We start from the raw sequence: 17,893 nt of genomic DNA on the forward strand, positions 1-17,893 counted from the left end.
TATGAAAATGTCTGGAATTAAATAGTGATGGTTGCATACCTTAGTGAATATGCTAGAAACCACTGAATTGTACATTTTAAACTGGTGAATTTTCAGGTATGTTAATTATATATCAGTTTTAAAATTTCAACTTATAGAGGTGGGAAGAAAAGAGTAACTCTTTAAGAAAAACAAACACTGAATGCTAACATTGTGCTGGGGACATCTGGGTGCATTGTTACCATGTTTGTGAGTTTCTTGTCTCCCCTTCCCTCTCAGAACAAATAGGAATATTCATTCAGAAATGTCAGTGACATAGGTGTGGTGGGTTACTATGACTGTAACCGTACTTTCTAGTTCTGTAATTCATAAATGTACCCATGAAAATATTTTTCATCTATGCCTTTAAGTATCAAACAATAATATCAGAAATATTATTCATTTCTGTTAATCAGAGTTGATGAATTAAACTTGCTGATATTAACATGATTTTTTTTTTCCAAGCTTCCAGATAAGACAATTGCTAGCCTTGTAAAATATTACTATTCCTGGAAAAAAACTCGATCCAGGACAAGCTTGATGGATCGCCAGGCTCGTAAACTAGCCAATAGACATAATCAGGGTGACAGGTAGGTTGGATGCCTTTATATAGTTATACTCTTAGGGACACTGTATTGGATTGCTTACATTTCCTAAGGTAGAAAAATTATCACAGTACATTGTAACTACTTCTTAACCTTACATTCATGTTTCGTCTCTGGCAGGAAGAGTTGAGTGATCAGAAATCTTAATATTAAGGACTTTCTTTAACTCTTTAACTGTTAATCATAGCCAGCAAACACTACAACTGAGTTTATTTGAGCTGTGTTTAGCTGTACTTGCAAGTGCTTCCTTTTAGTGTTGATATATTCAATATATATCCTTAGAATACATGAAGAAATATATTCTCTAGAAGATGCTCTTTCCATAATTGCCTGAATACAATTACCTGAGTAACTGAAGTCCACATTATTGTAGCTATATCTTTCTGGTGGTATAAAATCATTTTGCTTATTGGTGTTTGTCTTTATCCTCCAACTGGAGAAATGAAATAATAAGTATTATATCAAATTAATATATGTGTTCTCTTTCCCAAATGATATTCTTTCTAAATTTCTTTCCTATTGCATCTCTGTTTTTTAGGTAGGCATGTTTTCTAACTTGATTCTGTATACCCAAAAAGATAAATGTTTCTAAACACTACAAAAATCTAAATTATAGAAGGTCATCTTCCCAAGGACACCTCTTGTTTTGTTGGGGAATGTCTAGTGAAATTATTAGCAAGGTATATTGCAATTTGATAAGAGCCCTGGAATAGAATAAAAAGGGAATTAAGTTTACTAATCTTTGTTTCTTCTCAGTGATGATGATGTGGAAGAAACACACCCAATGGATGGAAATGATAGTGATTATGATCCAAAAAAAGAAGCCAAGAAAGAGGTAATGATTATCATTAGAGTACCTGTAATTGTTCTACAAATCCATGCAAAAAAGAATGAATTGTACTTCATGTTAAGAAAAACATTTTTATGGGACGCCTGGGTGGCTCAGTCGGTTAAGCGTCTGCCTTTGGCTCAGGTCATGATCCCAGGGTCCTGGGATCAAGTCCCGCATCGGGCTCCCTGCTCCGCGGGGAGCCTGCTTCTCCCTCTGCCTCTGTCTCTCTCTCTCTCTGTCTCTCATGAATAAATAAATAAAATCTTAAAAAAAAAAAAAAGAAAAACATTTTTATATCATGGTATAGGAAGTAGTAAATTTCAATGTTAGAGGTTTTTTGGGAAAAAAAGTAATATCTAGAACTCCCAGTTAGCCAGTAGTTTAAATAATTGTTAGGTTATCTCATCCACTCAGAAGTATAAAAGCCCTGCCACAATCGCTAGTCTTCAATCCAAAGAAAGAAAACCACCCTCAGATGATATAGTATGAGTATAATATAAAATTAAGCTTTCTGGTTTTGTTACCCAATTTTTCTTAAAAACACTTGTTTGTTCCATATTGTAGCAAATTAGAAATTAGATCTTCCTCAACTTATGTTGGGGTTACATCCCAATAAACTCATCATAAACTGAAAATATTATAAGTCAGAAATGCATTTAATATACCTAATTTAGCAAACATCATCACTTAGCCTAGCTTACCTTAAACGTGCTCTGAACATACATTAGCCTGTAGTTGGGCAAAATCATCTAACACAGAGCCTATTTTATAATACAGTGTTGAATATTTCATGTAATTGAATACTGTACTGAAAGTGAAACACGGAATGGTTGTAAATACACACAGTGGTTGTCAGGGTATCGGTTGTTCTCGTGTTTGTGTGGCCGACTGGGAGCTGCGGCTCAGTGCCACCGCCCAGCATCGTGACAGAGCGTTTTACTGCATATCGCTAGCTTGGAAAAAGAAGAAAATTCAGAGTACGGTTTCTGTCGAATGCCTGTGGCTTTCACACCATCGTAAAGTTGAAAAATTGTAACTGGAACCATCATAAGTTGGGGATGATCTGTAGTAGCCATGTACTGACAGCAGTGAAAATAAAAGCTGCCTCAAAGGAAGAGATGGAAGAATCCCCAACTAGAAAAGCACTCCTGTTCCTCAAAATGATGATAATAATGATGACCTCAGATCACTAGGAAAAGGCTAAATTGATATCCATACTCATTTACACAGGCAAGGAATCACATAATTGTAAAAAATAGACCAAATATTGAAGGGTAAAGGCTTGTGAGGTATAGACAGCTGTGGATTAGTGAAGATCAAATTGGGAGACAACGTAACTTCATCCTATTTAATGACCTCCATTCCTCAGTGCCATTGGCCCATTCTGGCCCTTGTCATCATCTTAAACTTGATCAGTGACATTTTAAGGATCCTACTCTTACCTCAATTTGTTATTTTACTAATTTTCTTACTACTGCTAAATGTTCTCAAATTACTTGATTCCTTCATTTTTTCCCAAGTCTGCCTAGTTTCCCTCGGCCATAGACCCAGTGATCAACTACTTAAATTGCTCTTTTCCCAGTATCTTTAACTCCCCATTTCCCTATCCTTTGCCATACCTTCCCTAACCCTATGAACCCACAATGCTGGGTCTGTTGCTATTCTTGGTCGGAGAGGCACAGCAGGAGATAATGACACAATCATGTAAATTGTTGCCACTTAGAAAAAATGGTTTCAGATCTCAGTGCAGTCCTTATGCCTCTCAGTGTTTAACCTCTAAACCTCAGTGTTTTCCCTTGGTAAAATGAAAACAATAGGATTGTTTGGGAATCAAAGAGATAATATGTACAGAAGCACTTCTTACGGCATGCAGTACATAGTAAATCTTGAATAAAAGGTGCTATTGTTTTATTCATTATTTGAGCAAGTATTTTGAACATGCATCCCTTTCTGCACATCACCTACCATCTCTCCACTCCCCCCAAAAACTTGGCTGATAACTTCACAGAGAAAATATCAAGCAGGAACTCCCTTAAATTCCAGCCCTTCTCTCTGACCTCTGTGCTACTCTACTACCCTTTTCATCTGAGCATGTTTATACTGAGAACATTAAAATTTCAAACATCTTATAGATCTATTAATATGAAATCTTATAGATCTATTAATATGAAATGATACTCTGGAACATTTACTGAATGAAGTCTGCCTGAATGCCTCTCTCTAATGTAACAAAGGTCCCTTCTCTTGTTTGATCCTATCTGTCCCTTCATGTCATGACTACGACTTTTCCCATCAGTTTTCCCTCTAATGCCGTATTTTCAACCTTTTCATTGCAGCCCAAATTATGCTCATGTCTTCTGTGTAAAAGCATAACTATCTCTCTACTAGTCTAGAAAAAACTCTGCTCCTTCCTACTACTTCTCTTTTGACTTTGCTTCAGTCAGGCTTCTTCTGTCTTTTCACGTCACTGAAACAGCTAACGGAGGTCTACCTAACTGCCACATCCAGTGACTGATTGTTCATTGTATTCTGCTTATGCTTTCTATATCATTTCAAGTTACCCCTCCCTTCTTCCTGAAAATCTCTTCTTTGACTTACCGATTCTATGATTCTCCCCCACCCCGCCCCAGTGGCCTATTTTATTTTTATTTCTCAGATTTTAGATAAATTTTAGTTAGCATACAATACAATATTGGTTTCAAGCGATTCTGTGATTCTTGTCTACTTTTTAATTTTTAAAAATTTTTTTAAAGATTTTATTTATTTGAGAGAGAGAGAACATGAGCAGGGTTAGTGGCAGTGGGAGAAGCAGACTCCCCACTGAGCAGGGAACCCGATTTGGGGATCTGGGGATTGATCCCAGGACTCCAGAATCATGACCTGAGCTAAAGGCAGACACTTAACTGACCGAGCCACCCAGGTGGCCTTTGTCTACTTTTTTAACTCTTGTGTCTCAATTTTAGTGACTTTTTTCTTTCTCTATTATTATTTTATACTATACTATTCTATACTTTCTCAATTCTGTTCATTTTATCATTTTTTTTTTTTAGTTTTTTTATTAACATATAATGTATTATTTGTTTTAGGGGTACACATCTGTGCTTCATCAGTCTTCCACAGTTCACAGGGCTCACCATAGCACATACCCTCCCCTATGTCTATCACCCTAATTTTTTCTCTCAAGTAACTGTAAATTTTGTCCTTTATGTTCTATGCAACTGCCTTACTTTTAGGTTTTCATCTTTTCTCTGAATTATTGGAATTTTCTGTCTTCCCTCCTGGCCTCTTGACTCTCCACACTACCCCTTCCAGTCTGTTCTTTAACCCTGTTACCAAAGCAATCTTTTTTTTTTCCTAAAGATTTTATTTATTTATTTGAGAGAGAGAATGAAAGAGAGAGAGAGAGCACATGAGACCAAATTTACTGCTTGCAACCCTTCCATGGCTTTGTCTGTAGGATTAGGATAAAACACAGAGCTCTCTAGTGAGGCATTCCCCACCCCAACCCACCCCACATATTTCAAATTACTAACAGTGTTTTTGAAAAGTCTTAGTTCCCTGGCTTTTGTCCTGTGGTTATGTTGGTTCTTTTTTTCTGGAATTGTCTTTCTTCCCAAATCTGCCTAGGAAATTCCTCATAACTTTGTAATATGTAACTTCTTTATGAAATATCTCCTGTGCTTTATCTTGAATTGACCACCTCCTTATTTTTCTTTAAATCTATTAAAATACTCATTGGGGGTCCCCTGTTTTGCCTGCCTATCACTTCGTGGTAAGCTCTTTAAGAGCAAGAATCTATCTACAGGGCCTGAAACAAAGTAAGCATTCAGTCAAATTTATTATAATGAATGCAAATACACATTATAAACTTATTTACTGTACAAATATAAGAGATTAGGGATTTGAGTTATCTAGAGAACTTATGTATGTGTAATACTGTTCTATCCAACAATGTGAGATGATACATATGCATTTGGCCTTTTGTTTGCCTGTGATCTCATACTATTAGCATAAGGAAAGTATAAGTTAAAAAATGTTAAAAGGAGGGCGCCTGGGTGGCTCAGTCGGTTAAGCGTCTGCCTTCAGCTCAGGTTATGATCCCAGGGTCCTGGGATCAAGCCGCTGAGGCAGGGTCCTGGGATCAAGTTGCTGAGGCAGGCTCCCTGCTCAGCGGGGAGTCTGCTTCTCCCTCTGTGCCCCCCCTCCCAAATAAATAAATAAAATCTTGAAAAAAAAATGTTAAAAGGAATTTTCCAGGTTGTGGTTCAGGGCAGGTACTGTATGTCAGCAGCTTCATTCATTCCTCTGCTCTTTCACAAACGATAGGGACACAGGCAGGAATGATACTGTATTACTGCCTTTAACACAGATCTGCATACCTGCTTCTGCATGTTATTGACACACTATGTAGAAGGTTTTTTTATAAACTTTTAAAAATTGTGAACTATATATTATCATACAGTATATAGAGTTTAAAGAAGAGTAAAACAAACAACCGGCATCTCCCATCCCTGAGCTTAAGAAACGAAAGTCCTGTGTGTATGTTTCCTTAATTGTACCCCTCTCCCTTCTCTCCAGAGAACCTCTATCCTGAAAAGGGAACCCTATCCTGAACTGTATCAGTTATTCACTTCCTTTTTTTAATAGTTTTATCACATACGTATGTATCTCTGACCAACCGTCATTGCGTTTTGTCCACTTCAAACTTCTATTTAAATGGAATCATATATGTCTTTCAGCTACTCGCATTTTGTTGTTGTTATCCAACATGTTTTTGCAGTTCATTTTCATCTCTGTATTACAGTGTTCCATTGTATGCATATGCCACAACTTATCCATTTCTTATCAATGGACATCATTTCATGTTTATTATTATTGTACACAATACTGATAACAATATTTCCTGAATACACATATATAAGAATTCTTTTGGAATAGTGCTTCTCAGGTTTAGTAGGTTTAGTATTGCCTTTAGGGGGCATTTAGAAGTTATGGAGGGGTTTTTCATTATTACAGTGGCATATGGTGGGAAAGTCATGCCAACTCTCCTGAAATGCACAGCACAGATTTGTTCCACCAAAATGCCACCAGTGACTTATTGAGTAAATAATACCCTAGGACCCTAGGAGTGTTTGGAATGGAATTACTCTAGGGTTTTAACCATGTTCATCTTTGCCGTTACCTAGTAAAGTTGACTCTTGAACAACACAGGTTTGAACTGCGTGGGTCTGCTTTCATGCAGATGTGTTCAATAAGTACAGTACTGTAGATTTCTTTTCTTTTCCGTAAGATTTTCTTCATAATATTTTCTTTTTTCTAGCTAAGTTTATTGTAAGAATATGGTATATAATACATACAACATACAAAAGATGTGTTGATCAATTGTGTTGTCAGGAAGGCTTCTGATCAACAGTAGGCTGTTAGTAATTAAGTTTTTGAGGAGTCACAAGTTACACACACAGTTTTGATTGCAGGCAAGGTCAGTGTCCCCATCCCCTGCATTGTTCAAGGGTCAGTTGTACTTCTGTTGGGCCGTGAGAGTGCTTATTATCTACTTCCTTGCCAACACTTGATATAATCAGACTTTTAAAATGTTACAAATCTGGTAATATGAAATGGTATCATTGTGTTCTCAATTTCATCAGATTACTAATGAGCTGAATATTTTTCCATCTGTTTATTGTCTATTATTGTGTCTTTTTAAAAAATTTTTTTTTGTTTGCTTATTTTTTTTTTACCTCCTTTCCTATGGGGTTGTTTTTTTCTTTTTCTTAAAGACAGAATGTATAAAAGTTTTTTTCTTACTGAGTTCCTTATGCATTCTGGATACTAATCCCTTAGTTAAATGTGTTGCCTGCCAACAGCTTTTAGCAGTTTGTGGTTTATTTTTTTACTCTTCACATGCTTTTGATGGACAACTATTACATCAGAAGCATGTACAGATTGAAATTTCAGTGTTCTTTTGTATTTTCAAATTTAAGCTTTCAAGTTTTGCTTTTTACACTTAAGTCCTTGTTCTGTCAGTAATTAAGGTTTGTTCATGTTGTGAGGTAGAAATCCATTTTTATTTTTGTTTTCTAATACGGAAGTGAGTTCATCTCTTTCAACTGGTCTGCAATGTCAGCTTTATCATAAATGAGGTTTCTATATATGCATGACTGTTCTCCTCTTGTCAGTCCCACAATGTCTTAATTGCTATAGCTTTATGTAAGTCTTGATAGCTGCTAGGGTATTTCTCACTGCTTGGGGGTGTTTTTAAGGAGTAAGTAGTTGGCTGTTCTTGGACCTTTGCTCTTAAAGCTTATCCATTCCTAGAAAAGCCCTAATAGATATTCCATTGAATCTACATTGTAGAAGAGAAGTGGAGATCTACATATAGGGAGAAAAGCAACCTTTGTGTAATTTATTTGTAGATACGTTTGCATTTCCTATGAAGAGATTTATGTCATCTGAAAATAATAGTTTTATTTCTTTTCACCTCTATAAATGTTGAAGAGAAGTTATGATAACAAATATTTTCTAAATTATTCCTAATTTTAGAATGGTTTTTATGTTTCAGTATCAACCAAAATATAATTGAAGGTTTTCAACTCGCTTACATGACTGGTAGTTGATATGCTAGCTGCCAACTGGCATTCCTCTCTAGCCTGGTGGCCCATGAGTAATCTGGCTTCTTACCATGGGTTGGTTTTCTCCAAAGCATTTATTTCGAAAGCACTAAGTGGAAACTACCCAGCTTCTTCTGGCCTAGCCTTGGAAGTTATTCAACATCACTTCTGTTGCATTCTGTGGGTTTTAAGTGAGTTACTGAAGTTGGTCCAGAATCAAGGGGAGGGGATATAGATCCCACTTCTCAATGGCTGGAATGTTGAGGATTTTGATGACATGTTTTGAAACCTCCAAGCCTAGAATACAGAATTTTCATAAATGTTTTTCCATGTGTGTTTGAGAAGAAAATAATACTCATTTAGTTATAGGATTCTGTGTCTATTAATTGTAGCTTGTCAGTTTTTTGCTTGAAATCTATGTTCTCTTACTGCTTGCCTTGCTAGTGTAGTTTTTGTTATCTGCTTATCTGATGAATTAATTGAGAAGTGACACTCTTTATATTTCAAAGCTATTGTTATTAGGTGCATAGAGTAGAGGTCTAGAATTGTTTTATTTTGCTGCTTTTTATCAATATGTGCCTCTAGAAGAATGCACTTCAGGGGCTCCTGGGTGGCTCAGTTGTTAAGCGTCTGCCATCGGCTCAGGTCATGATCCCAGGGTTCTGGGATCGAGCCCCGCATTGGGCTCCCTGCTCGGGTAGCCTGCTTCTCCCTCCTCGGCGGGGAGCCTGCTTCTCCCTCTCCCACTCCCCCTGCTTGTGTTCCCTCTCTCGCTGTTCTCCCCCTCTCTCTGTCAAATAAATAAATAAAATCTTCAAAAAAAAAAAAAAAAGAATGCACTTCAAACCCAGGTCTCAAAAATTTTTACATATTTTGTATGTCTTCTGCTATAAAAATTATTTTGATGGATATAACTCTGCCATCTTTTATTAAGTATTTGCCTGGTATGTCTTTATTATTTTCTTTCAACATTTCTATGTCCTCCCAATTTAAGTGTGTGTCCTTATGAGGAGCATATTGGTAGGATTTTATAATTTATCTGGAGAGTTTAGTCCCTTTATATCAGTCATGATCACTGATCTATGTATATTTTTGTTCTTTCTTATTTTTACCTTTTATTTGACTTGCTTTTTCTAGTTTTCTCCTCCTTCATGGCTTGCTTTTTTCTTTTCTTTCTTTCTTTTTTTTTTTTTTTCATTAAGACTCCATCATCTCCAGTTCCACTTTTTTATTCTCAGCCAATTTGGGATGTTTCTATACTTCTCTTCTTATTGTGTACCCTGGAAACTTTTCCTGCGTATTTAACTTAAAGTCTAATAATTGGGTTTTTTAAAAATGACTTTCTGATTAATATTGGCCCTTAGACTGCTTTGACTTCAGTCACTACCCTCCTGATTTATATGCTATTTTTATTCAATTTTAGTTACATCTTGTTTTTTAAAATCTCTCAAACACATAGTCATTGTTTATTTGTATCTATGTACATGTTTAAAATTTACTCATCATTCTTTCTTGAATCTTAGATCTTTCTTCCAAAATCGTTTCCCCTTTTCCTGAAATATATCTTGTACAAGTTAATTTAGTGAGTCTGTTACTTATAAATAGTCAGTTTTGGTGTGTCCAAAATGTCTGTTTCTCCCTTGTTCTTGAAACCCTGGTTTTGCTGGGGTTAGATTCCTAGGTTTACTGTTACTATTTGAAGATAATATTCTACTGCTTCTGATTTCTGTCATTCCTGCAGAAAAGTCTGCTGCCAGGCTAATTATCGTTCCTTTGGAGGTAATTTGTCTTTTCTCTTTCTCTGCTTTCATGGTCTCTTCTTTGTCTTTAGTGGTGTTTCACTTTAATGTATCTGACTGTGGATTTTTTTTTTTAATTTGTTTTGGATTCATCGTACTTCTTGAGTCCTATGTCTTAAGTTCTGTGAAATTCTCATTTGTTGCCTCTTTGAATATTGTCTTCCTCATTCTCTCTATTCTTTCTTTTGGGAATCCTTTTAGAAATCTAATGGAGTTTCACATGTCTCTTAACCACTCATTTTCTGTCTTTTTGTCTTTCCATATTTCTCTACTGCATTGTGGTAATTTTTATCATATGTACATTCTAAGTCACTACTGTTCTTTTGAGCTCTGTCTAATCTGCTAAGTAACCCATCCACTGAGTTTCTAATCTTATTTATACTATTTTTTAATTTCTAGATGTTCTGTTTGGTTCTTTTGCATATCTGCTTAGTCAGTTTTGATAGACTCCTAAAAGAATATTCCATATTTTCAATTCTGTCATTTATCTCTTTATGCACATGTAACACATTTGTTGTATTCTCTTTATCCAGTAATTCTTTTTTTTTTTTTAAGACTTTATTTATTTATTAGACACAGAGAGAGACAGCAAGAGAGGGAACACAAGCAGGGGGAGTGGGAGAGGGAGAATCAGGCTTCCCGTGGAGCAGGGAGCCCGATGCGGGGCTCGATCCCAGGACCCTGGGATCATGACCTGAGCCGAAGGCAGTTGCTTAACGACTGAGCCACCCAGGCGCCCCTATCCAGTAATTCTAATATCTGCAGTCTTTGCAGATCTAATTCCATTTTTTGCTTCTGCTGTCTCTCACTCATGGGGCTTGTTTAGCAGTTTGTGGTTGGGAACTCATTTTCCTTAGAACATACTTGTGGAAAATTTTTGAGACCTGGGTTTAAAATGCATTTTTCTAGAGACACTTTGCATTTGTTTTTGCTAAGTGTCTGAAGGCCCTACCAACCTGAGACACTTTAAATTTCCGATTTGGGATTTTTCAGGTCAGACAGTTCATATAAATTTAGTCCCCAAATCAGCTTTAATGTAGGCCTATGATTGGGGATTCTCGGGGAAGACTTTTTGAGTATCTTCCCTTTTCATTCAGCTAAGGATGAGATAGCATGTCTCTCTTTAATTATCCTCTTCCTCCACAGGACAGGAGCATTTTTTTCTGCTTCGCACAATGATGTGTCCCCTCCCAGGGGTCTGGCGTTGTCTGCTGTGACCTACAGCTATTGCCCACTGAGTCTGGGCCTTAGGCGTATGCCAGCTCCAGCAGACTCACTTAGACCCTTAGGTTTCTGCTTTCTCATTATTTCTGGTCTCTGAGGAATTTTCTTACTTCCCTGCCACCTCAATTAAATTTTTAAAGATGTTTTAAAAAAATACTTGGTCCAGCAATTTTAGGAGTACTACACTGGGAGGGATTTCCTTGACCATCAAATTTGCCATGGGTTGCTTTGCGTTAGGTGTTAAGCAGTGAAGTGGATTATGCTTCATTATACGATTGTTTTACGACTTTTACTCAGAGTTCCTTTTCTAAAGAATTGGAGCATTAAATCTAATCAGTTGAAATTAGGTTGCCCTTCAACCTAATGGGCACCGTTTCAAATGAATTCCTGTCTCAGAAGCACAGAATAACACTGTATTTTTATATCACACTTTAAGAATATTGCAAGTAATAATGAAATCCTACTTACAAGTTCGTGGTCATTATTTGAACTATCTTAACCTCTTTCAAAATACAAATTCACATTTTATTTTATTCACAGATAAATAGATTTAGAGTTTAGAAATGTTAAGATTAAGATAATTCTGTGTCCTTTTTAATCTTTAGAGGCATAGTTCTCTTTCAACAACTCTGAAGTGAGAATGAAGTATTATCTGCCACTTGTCATAATTCCTGATTTGCCCCTTTTTAATTTTCCTAAAAAACTTTGCACTTAATAAGTTACAACTTTTTTTTTTCCAGGCCCTGTATTGCTGAGGGAAAATATATTCCATTTTGAAGCAAACAAGAATAGTTTAGAATCCAACTTACTTTTTTATTTATTCATAGTCATCTGGGCTAGAAACCAAACATTTTATTGAGTGGATTAATCAAGGATACATTATGTTGTGTGCTTATTTTCCCCCAGTTGATGAGTGCTACATGTGTGTCTGTGTGTGTGTGTGTGTACTTGTACATAATGTAATTGGTTAGAAGTTTTTTTTAGGTGTACTTAATGTAGCAGATACTTCCAGTAATAGACTTTCTTTGGTTTATACATGCATGTAAACCAAATGACTTATTATTCTATCTTTATTCTTCCAGGGTAATACTGAGCAACCTGTCCAAACTAGCAAGATTGGACTTGGAAGGAGAGAGTATCAGAGTTTACAACACCGCCATCATTCTCAGCGTTCTAAGTGCCGTCCACCTAAGGGCATGTATTTAACCCAGGAAGATGTGGTAGCTGTTTCCTGTAGTCCCAATGCAGCCAACACCATCCTGCGGCAGCTGGACATGGAGCTGATCTCTTTAAAGCGTCAGGTAGTAAAAATAAAAATAATATTGTTAATGATTCTATCTATTCAGTTTATCCACTTTTAAAACCTCAGTAAACTAAGTTTTTTACAGATTTTCTCAGCTACCCACTTATATAAGCTCTACTCTTTAAAATTTACCTTGTTTCCAAATTCAAAGATGCCTCAGTCTATTCTAAATTTGAATCCCAGCATTGTTACTGGTTAGCTCTGTGATAGGGGGAAATAATAGAATTTCTCTGAGCTTCAACTTTATATCTATGAAATTAAGGATAAAATAATCATACTTCTCTTGCAGGTTGTTAGGAGTTGGTTGAGATGTTAATTGCAGATTGTTGAGCTGTGTCTGGCACTTTTTTTTTCTTTCTTTTTTTAATTAGCATATAATGTATTATTTGTTTCAGGGGTACAGGTCTGTGATTCATCAGTCTTACACAATTCACAGCACTCACCATAGCACATACCCTCCCCAATGCCCATCACCCAGCCACCCCATCCCTCCCACCCCCTTGTGTCTGGCACTTTTTGAGTGCTCAGTGAATGATGGCTGCTCTCTTCATCCTCATCACTATTACCAGTAGTAGCTGCCATGGTATTATAAATATATCATCATCATAATCAGGTTAATCATGGTTAAGAGTCAGGATCTAGGGTCAGTGAACGTAAATTTTAACCTTAGCTACATCGTCTAGTTCCTGTGTAACCTCGGGGTAGCTGGTTAACTCTTCTTAACTCAGCTTCCTCATCTTGAAATGTGGATAATAATATGATGCTTGGGAGGAATTAAACAGGATAATATATGACAAGTGCTTACAACAGTGCCTAGCACATAGTAAGTACTCAGTTAATGGTTGTTCTTAGGTGTCTGGCCTTTCTTGGTCATCTCTTCCCCTCTCTCTTGGTTTCTGTTGTTTTCCCTATCCCTTAGACCTAATAACTCTTCTAAGTCTGTATCAAGCAATCTTACACTATATGCCAGTGACTTCTGAATCTACTTCTCAGGCTTTGACTTTTCTCCCAAGCTCTGTATTGCTATATCTCTAGCTACCTGCTAGGCATCTTCATCTAACCCCTGAAAGATGGTTTTTCTCTGTTCCCTGTCTGTTGAAACATGAGAATCCTCTTCGATTTATCCCTTGCCATTATCACATACAAATCCAAGTGGTAACCTAGTTGTGTAAGTTTATCTGAGAAATTTTCTTTAAATCAGTCCCCTCCTTTTTAATCCCATCACTACTACCTTTGTTCAGGTTCTTATAACCTCTTATCTGACAGTAACTGTCCTGTGGATTCTCCTTGCTGTCCACTTTCGCTGCAGCTCATGCTACATATTGTTGTCCATGTCCATGTTATCTTCTTAAAATAATGGTATGATCAAAATCATTCACTTTAAAGCTCTTCGTTAATTTCTACTTGCCCTTAGCACGTTACAGCAGAGGTAGACAGGAATTGATCAGAAGGTCATGTTAAGAAATTTAAAATTCATTGTGAGTTAAGAAACCACTGAAGGATTTTAAAGAGAGGTGTAACATCGTCTTATTTATATTTTTCAACTATATCTCTTTGCATTTTTTATTTTACTAGTTGCTCTAGGGATTATAGTATGCATCCTCAGCCTACCATATCATCCTTGCTTAGGTATTACAATATTATCCTTAGAGTTAATATTGTGCCACTTTATATAAAATGTAAGAATCTTGCAACGGTATAATGTGGGATCAAGATAGTTTTTCTCTATCTGAAACATTCAGATTTCTCTATCTCTTGACCCTGGTTATTCACCCAAGCTGCTCTTATATTTCTCATTTCTTCTCCAACAAACTTCTTGCATAAATATCTACCATATTAGCTTCCTCTGCTTTCTTAACATCACATATTCTCTGATGCTTCCCAGTGTAATTTCTGCTCCATACACCATCCCAGTTCTACCAGTGGAAAAAGTTATCTTAAGTTTATTTATTAACCAATGGCCAGGTCTCATGCCCTCTTGAATCTGTTACTGCTCAGTAGTATCTGACACTGACAACCACTTCTTCCTTCTTGGGATTCCTTTCCTTTGGCTTTTATGACACCAGGCTCTCTGATGTATGTAGTATATTTTTGACTGGATGCTTGGCCTTTACTTGAACAATGAATGTGTGCACGACTCCCATCTTCCAAACCACAGCACTCTTTCTTTTTAGAGAACTTGTAAAACACTTTGCCTGTAATATCTTTAAAAGGTTTCAAGTGGTCTTGAAGCTGGGGTAGGGGTGACTGCATCTTTCCAGAAGATGTGGTGGCTCTTGCCTGGTGTGCTTCCCAGCTTCTTTTCTCCTGACTTTGCTTCATGCCCTGGGTGCCCTGAGGTTCTGTCACCACTGCCCTCACCACTGCAGCCATGATCTTCTTAATGGACACCCAGAAAATTGAAATGGGATTAACAGGATATGGAGTGTTTTTCTTGTCCTTTGGAATGATTCTTTTATTTGACAAAGCACTATTGGCTGTTGGTAATGTTTTCTTTGTAGCTGGCTTGGCTTTTGTAATTGGTTTACAAAGAACATTCAGATTCTTCTTCCAAAAACCTAAAATGAAAGCTATAGGGTTTTTCCTGGGTGGTGTGTTTGTAGTCCTTGTTGGTTGGCCTTTGATAGGCATGATCTTTGAAATTTATGGATTCTTTCTCATGTTCAAGGGCTTCTTTCTTATGGTCATTGGCTTTATAGGAAGATTGCCAGTCTTTGGGTTCCTCTTGAATCTACCTGGAATTTGTAGATAAAGTTGGAGAAAGCAACAATATGGTAGAAAGACAAGTGAATTGGAGACTCATTTAAAATATTATATTATTTATAAAGTCCTTTGAAGAATATTCAGCACAAAATTAAATTACATGAAATATAGGTTCTTTACAGAAGTTTAAAATGTAGAGCCTACCAAGTACCAATAGCAGTTAACCAGCAGTGAGAACGGTCTTCTAACCAAGTGGTCTAAGAAGTCAGTGAGCAGACTGAAGGAGTGAAATCTGTGTTACAATACATATTGAAACTCTTGAAGGCGATTTTTAATGGTTTTTCTGCAGTGTGGGAAATACAGCCAGCCTTGGAGAACTGTGGTGTCTGTTTCTTTCCTTTTTCTTTTAAAAATGCAGGAACATCCATAGGCATTTGCTTTTTTAGAAATATCCACTGGAATGGCAAAAATATTTCCATTTGCATTGTCTCTGAAAGTAATATATGAGTTAGATTGGATGATGTCATTTTAATCTATTAAAACCAAGGAAAACCCAGTTTGATGTATGAATGACTTTTTTTTTTTTTTTGGTAAACATAGGGTTAAAATTTTTTAAATTGCTCAAAATTTTTTTAAATAACGAGGGAATAAAATGTACTCAGTTACCTGTATTCATACTCTATCCTTAACGCTACTACTTCACTTATAGCCTATTTTTACTATAAAGGATCTTTTTTAAAGCTTTAAACTCCTTTCTTGGTTTGTCATTTGATGTGTGACATAGTAATGGTTTGCACTCTTGGGTTTACAAATTCTGCTATTTTTATATCCCAGACACATCTCATATGAACACAGTCTCATATGAAGAAGTCCAAACTGACTTCCCCCACACCCTACCCTAGTTAGCTGTTCCTCCTTTGCATTCCCTGTCATAGTGATTAGCACCACATATACTCGGGTTACTTAAGCCAGTGGCCAGAGTTATCCTTGATTCTTCCTTCTCCCTAATTCTCCCCATCACGTGTTTACAAACACATCTTAATTTTTGTTTCCAGGTTGTTGCTTTTATCTGTCTGTGTGCCACCACCATGATTACTTCATTCCCCCTACTGTTTTAATTGAAGTCCTCAATGTTTCTCATCTGGATTGTTAAATTCATTTTCATCTTCTTCATTCCATTCCATTCTCCAGATGACTACTGGAATTATTGTTCTAAAAGGCAAATATGACTACGTTGCTCCCTTGCTTAAAAATTCTTTAGGTCGAGGTGCCTGGGTGGCTCAGTCAGTTAAGCGTCTGGCTCTTGATTTCAGCTCAGATCATGATCTCAGGGTCATGAGATTGAGGCCCACGTCAGCTCCACACTCAGCACTGAATCTGCTTGTCCCTCTTCCTCTGCTCCTCCCTGCATGCATGCACGCGTGCACCTCTCTCTCAAATAAACAAATAAAATCTTTTTCTCAGTCTTTAGGCAGAATTCAAATTCTCTGTTCAGTCCCAGCCTAACTGCTTTCCTGTCTTCCTACATGCTATTCTGCCTGGAAGGCATTTCCTGCCCAACCTTGCCTACCTGCTTAATTCTCATTAATCCTTTGAAACTAAATTTAGGTATCATCTCCTTTGGAAAACTTACCCTATTTTCCCCATTACCCATGCCTGTTAACATGAATACAAAATACTTGCTTTCTTTTCTCTCTTTCTCCAAGTCTAGGTTAGGTGTTTTAGTGTTTACCATACTTTTATATTTATTTATCTCCCCACTAATCTATGAAATCTTTAAAGACTGAGAATTTACATTTTTACATTTTATCTTTGTGTATCTAACATGGTTGACCAACTAACTACATTTGAATCAACCTAGATTTTTACATTTTAGCTGTGTTAAGATCTCTGAGGACGGGCGCCTGGGTGGCTCAGTCGTTAAGCGTCTGCCTTCGGCTCAGGTCATGATCCCAGAGTCCTGGGATCGAGCCCTGCATTGGGCTCCCTGCTCAGCGGGAAGCCTGCTTCTCCCTCTCCCACTCCCCCTGCTTGTGTTCCCTCTCTCGCTGTCTCTCTCTCTCTGTCAAATAAATAAATAAAATCTTAAAAAAAAAAAATCTCTGAGGAAAAAATTTCACAAATCACTTTATAAATATTTGATTGTCCATACTGGAAAAAAAAGCAAACCGAGAAAAAAACGTAAACAAATGAACAAACAAAAATCCTAACCCTTAATATTCTAGGTAAAGATTAATAATATTGCTAGTAGAGTAGTAGTTAAAAACTTGGCATGGTTCGGATTCAGGTTCTGCCGCTTCTATCTATAGCGTAGGGAAAGTTTCTTGACTTCTCTGTGCCCAGCCTTCCTCATCTGTAAAATGATTATAGTAAAAGTAGAGTCAGTTCTGCTATAATGCTTATTTTGAAAACATGAATTTGTTCCAACACGATTGGTATACTAGGGAACAATTTGAGTATAATGTGAATTTTGCATTTGCTTAGGTTTGATTTTTATCAGTGGAAAACTGACCTAGTTGAGTACATATACAAACACTTCAGATGTGTACCAGCTTCCTCAATTCACTGTATGTTATGAGCCACACATATCCTATCTGGTGTTAAAATTTTTCATCTGATTTTCAAATAACCCTCCTTCTACCACTTCCCAGTAACTCACAAGCTGCAACTATTTGACACTTCTGTAAGCAACCTCAGGTCTTTTCCAAGGTTAAGTACCATCTTTATTGTAGCATTTCTAAATTTCTTTATTATTTAAAATGCATAAATCTGCTGTCATTTTTATGAGGTTCTTATCTTTT

General features: G+C 36.7%; 2 protein-coding genes across 6 annotated transcripts in view; both read left to right on the forward strand.

Annotated features, from left to right (window-relative positions):
- RCOR3 (REST corepressor 3) overlaps positions 1-17,893 on the forward strand; it is a 54,343-nt gene that overhangs the window by 15,610 nt on the left and 20,840 nt on the right. For all 5 annotated transcript variants that reach the window (XM_032393071.1, XM_032393072.1, XM_032393073.1 and 2 more), the window contains 3 exons: positions 484-608; positions 1,380-1,458; positions 12,169-12,387. In XM_032393071.1, coding sequence (XP_032248962.1) covers positions 484-608; positions 1,380-1,458; positions 12,169-12,387 — 423 coding nt within the window. The remainder of the gene's footprint in view (positions 1-483; positions 609-1,379; positions 1,459-12,168; positions 12,388-17,893) is intronic.
- LOC116624843 (vesicle transport protein GOT1B-like) lies at positions 12,867-16,386 on the forward strand. The gene has a single exon (XM_032393076.1). It carries the CDS (start codon positions 14,761-14,763, stop codon positions 15,139-15,141), a length of 381 nt encoding a protein of 126 aa, XP_032248967.1. The 5' UTR covers positions 12,867-14,760; the 3' UTR covers positions 15,142-16,386.

This window comes from Phoca vitulina, unplaced genomic scaffold, assembly GCF_004348235.1.
Source record: "Phoca vitulina isolate PV1807 unplaced genomic scaffold, GSC_HSeal_1.0 scaffold71, whole genome shotgun sequence".
In the NCBI taxonomy this organism is placed as follows: domain Eukaryota; kingdom Metazoa; phylum Chordata; class Mammalia; order Carnivora; family Phocidae; genus Phoca; species Phoca vitulina.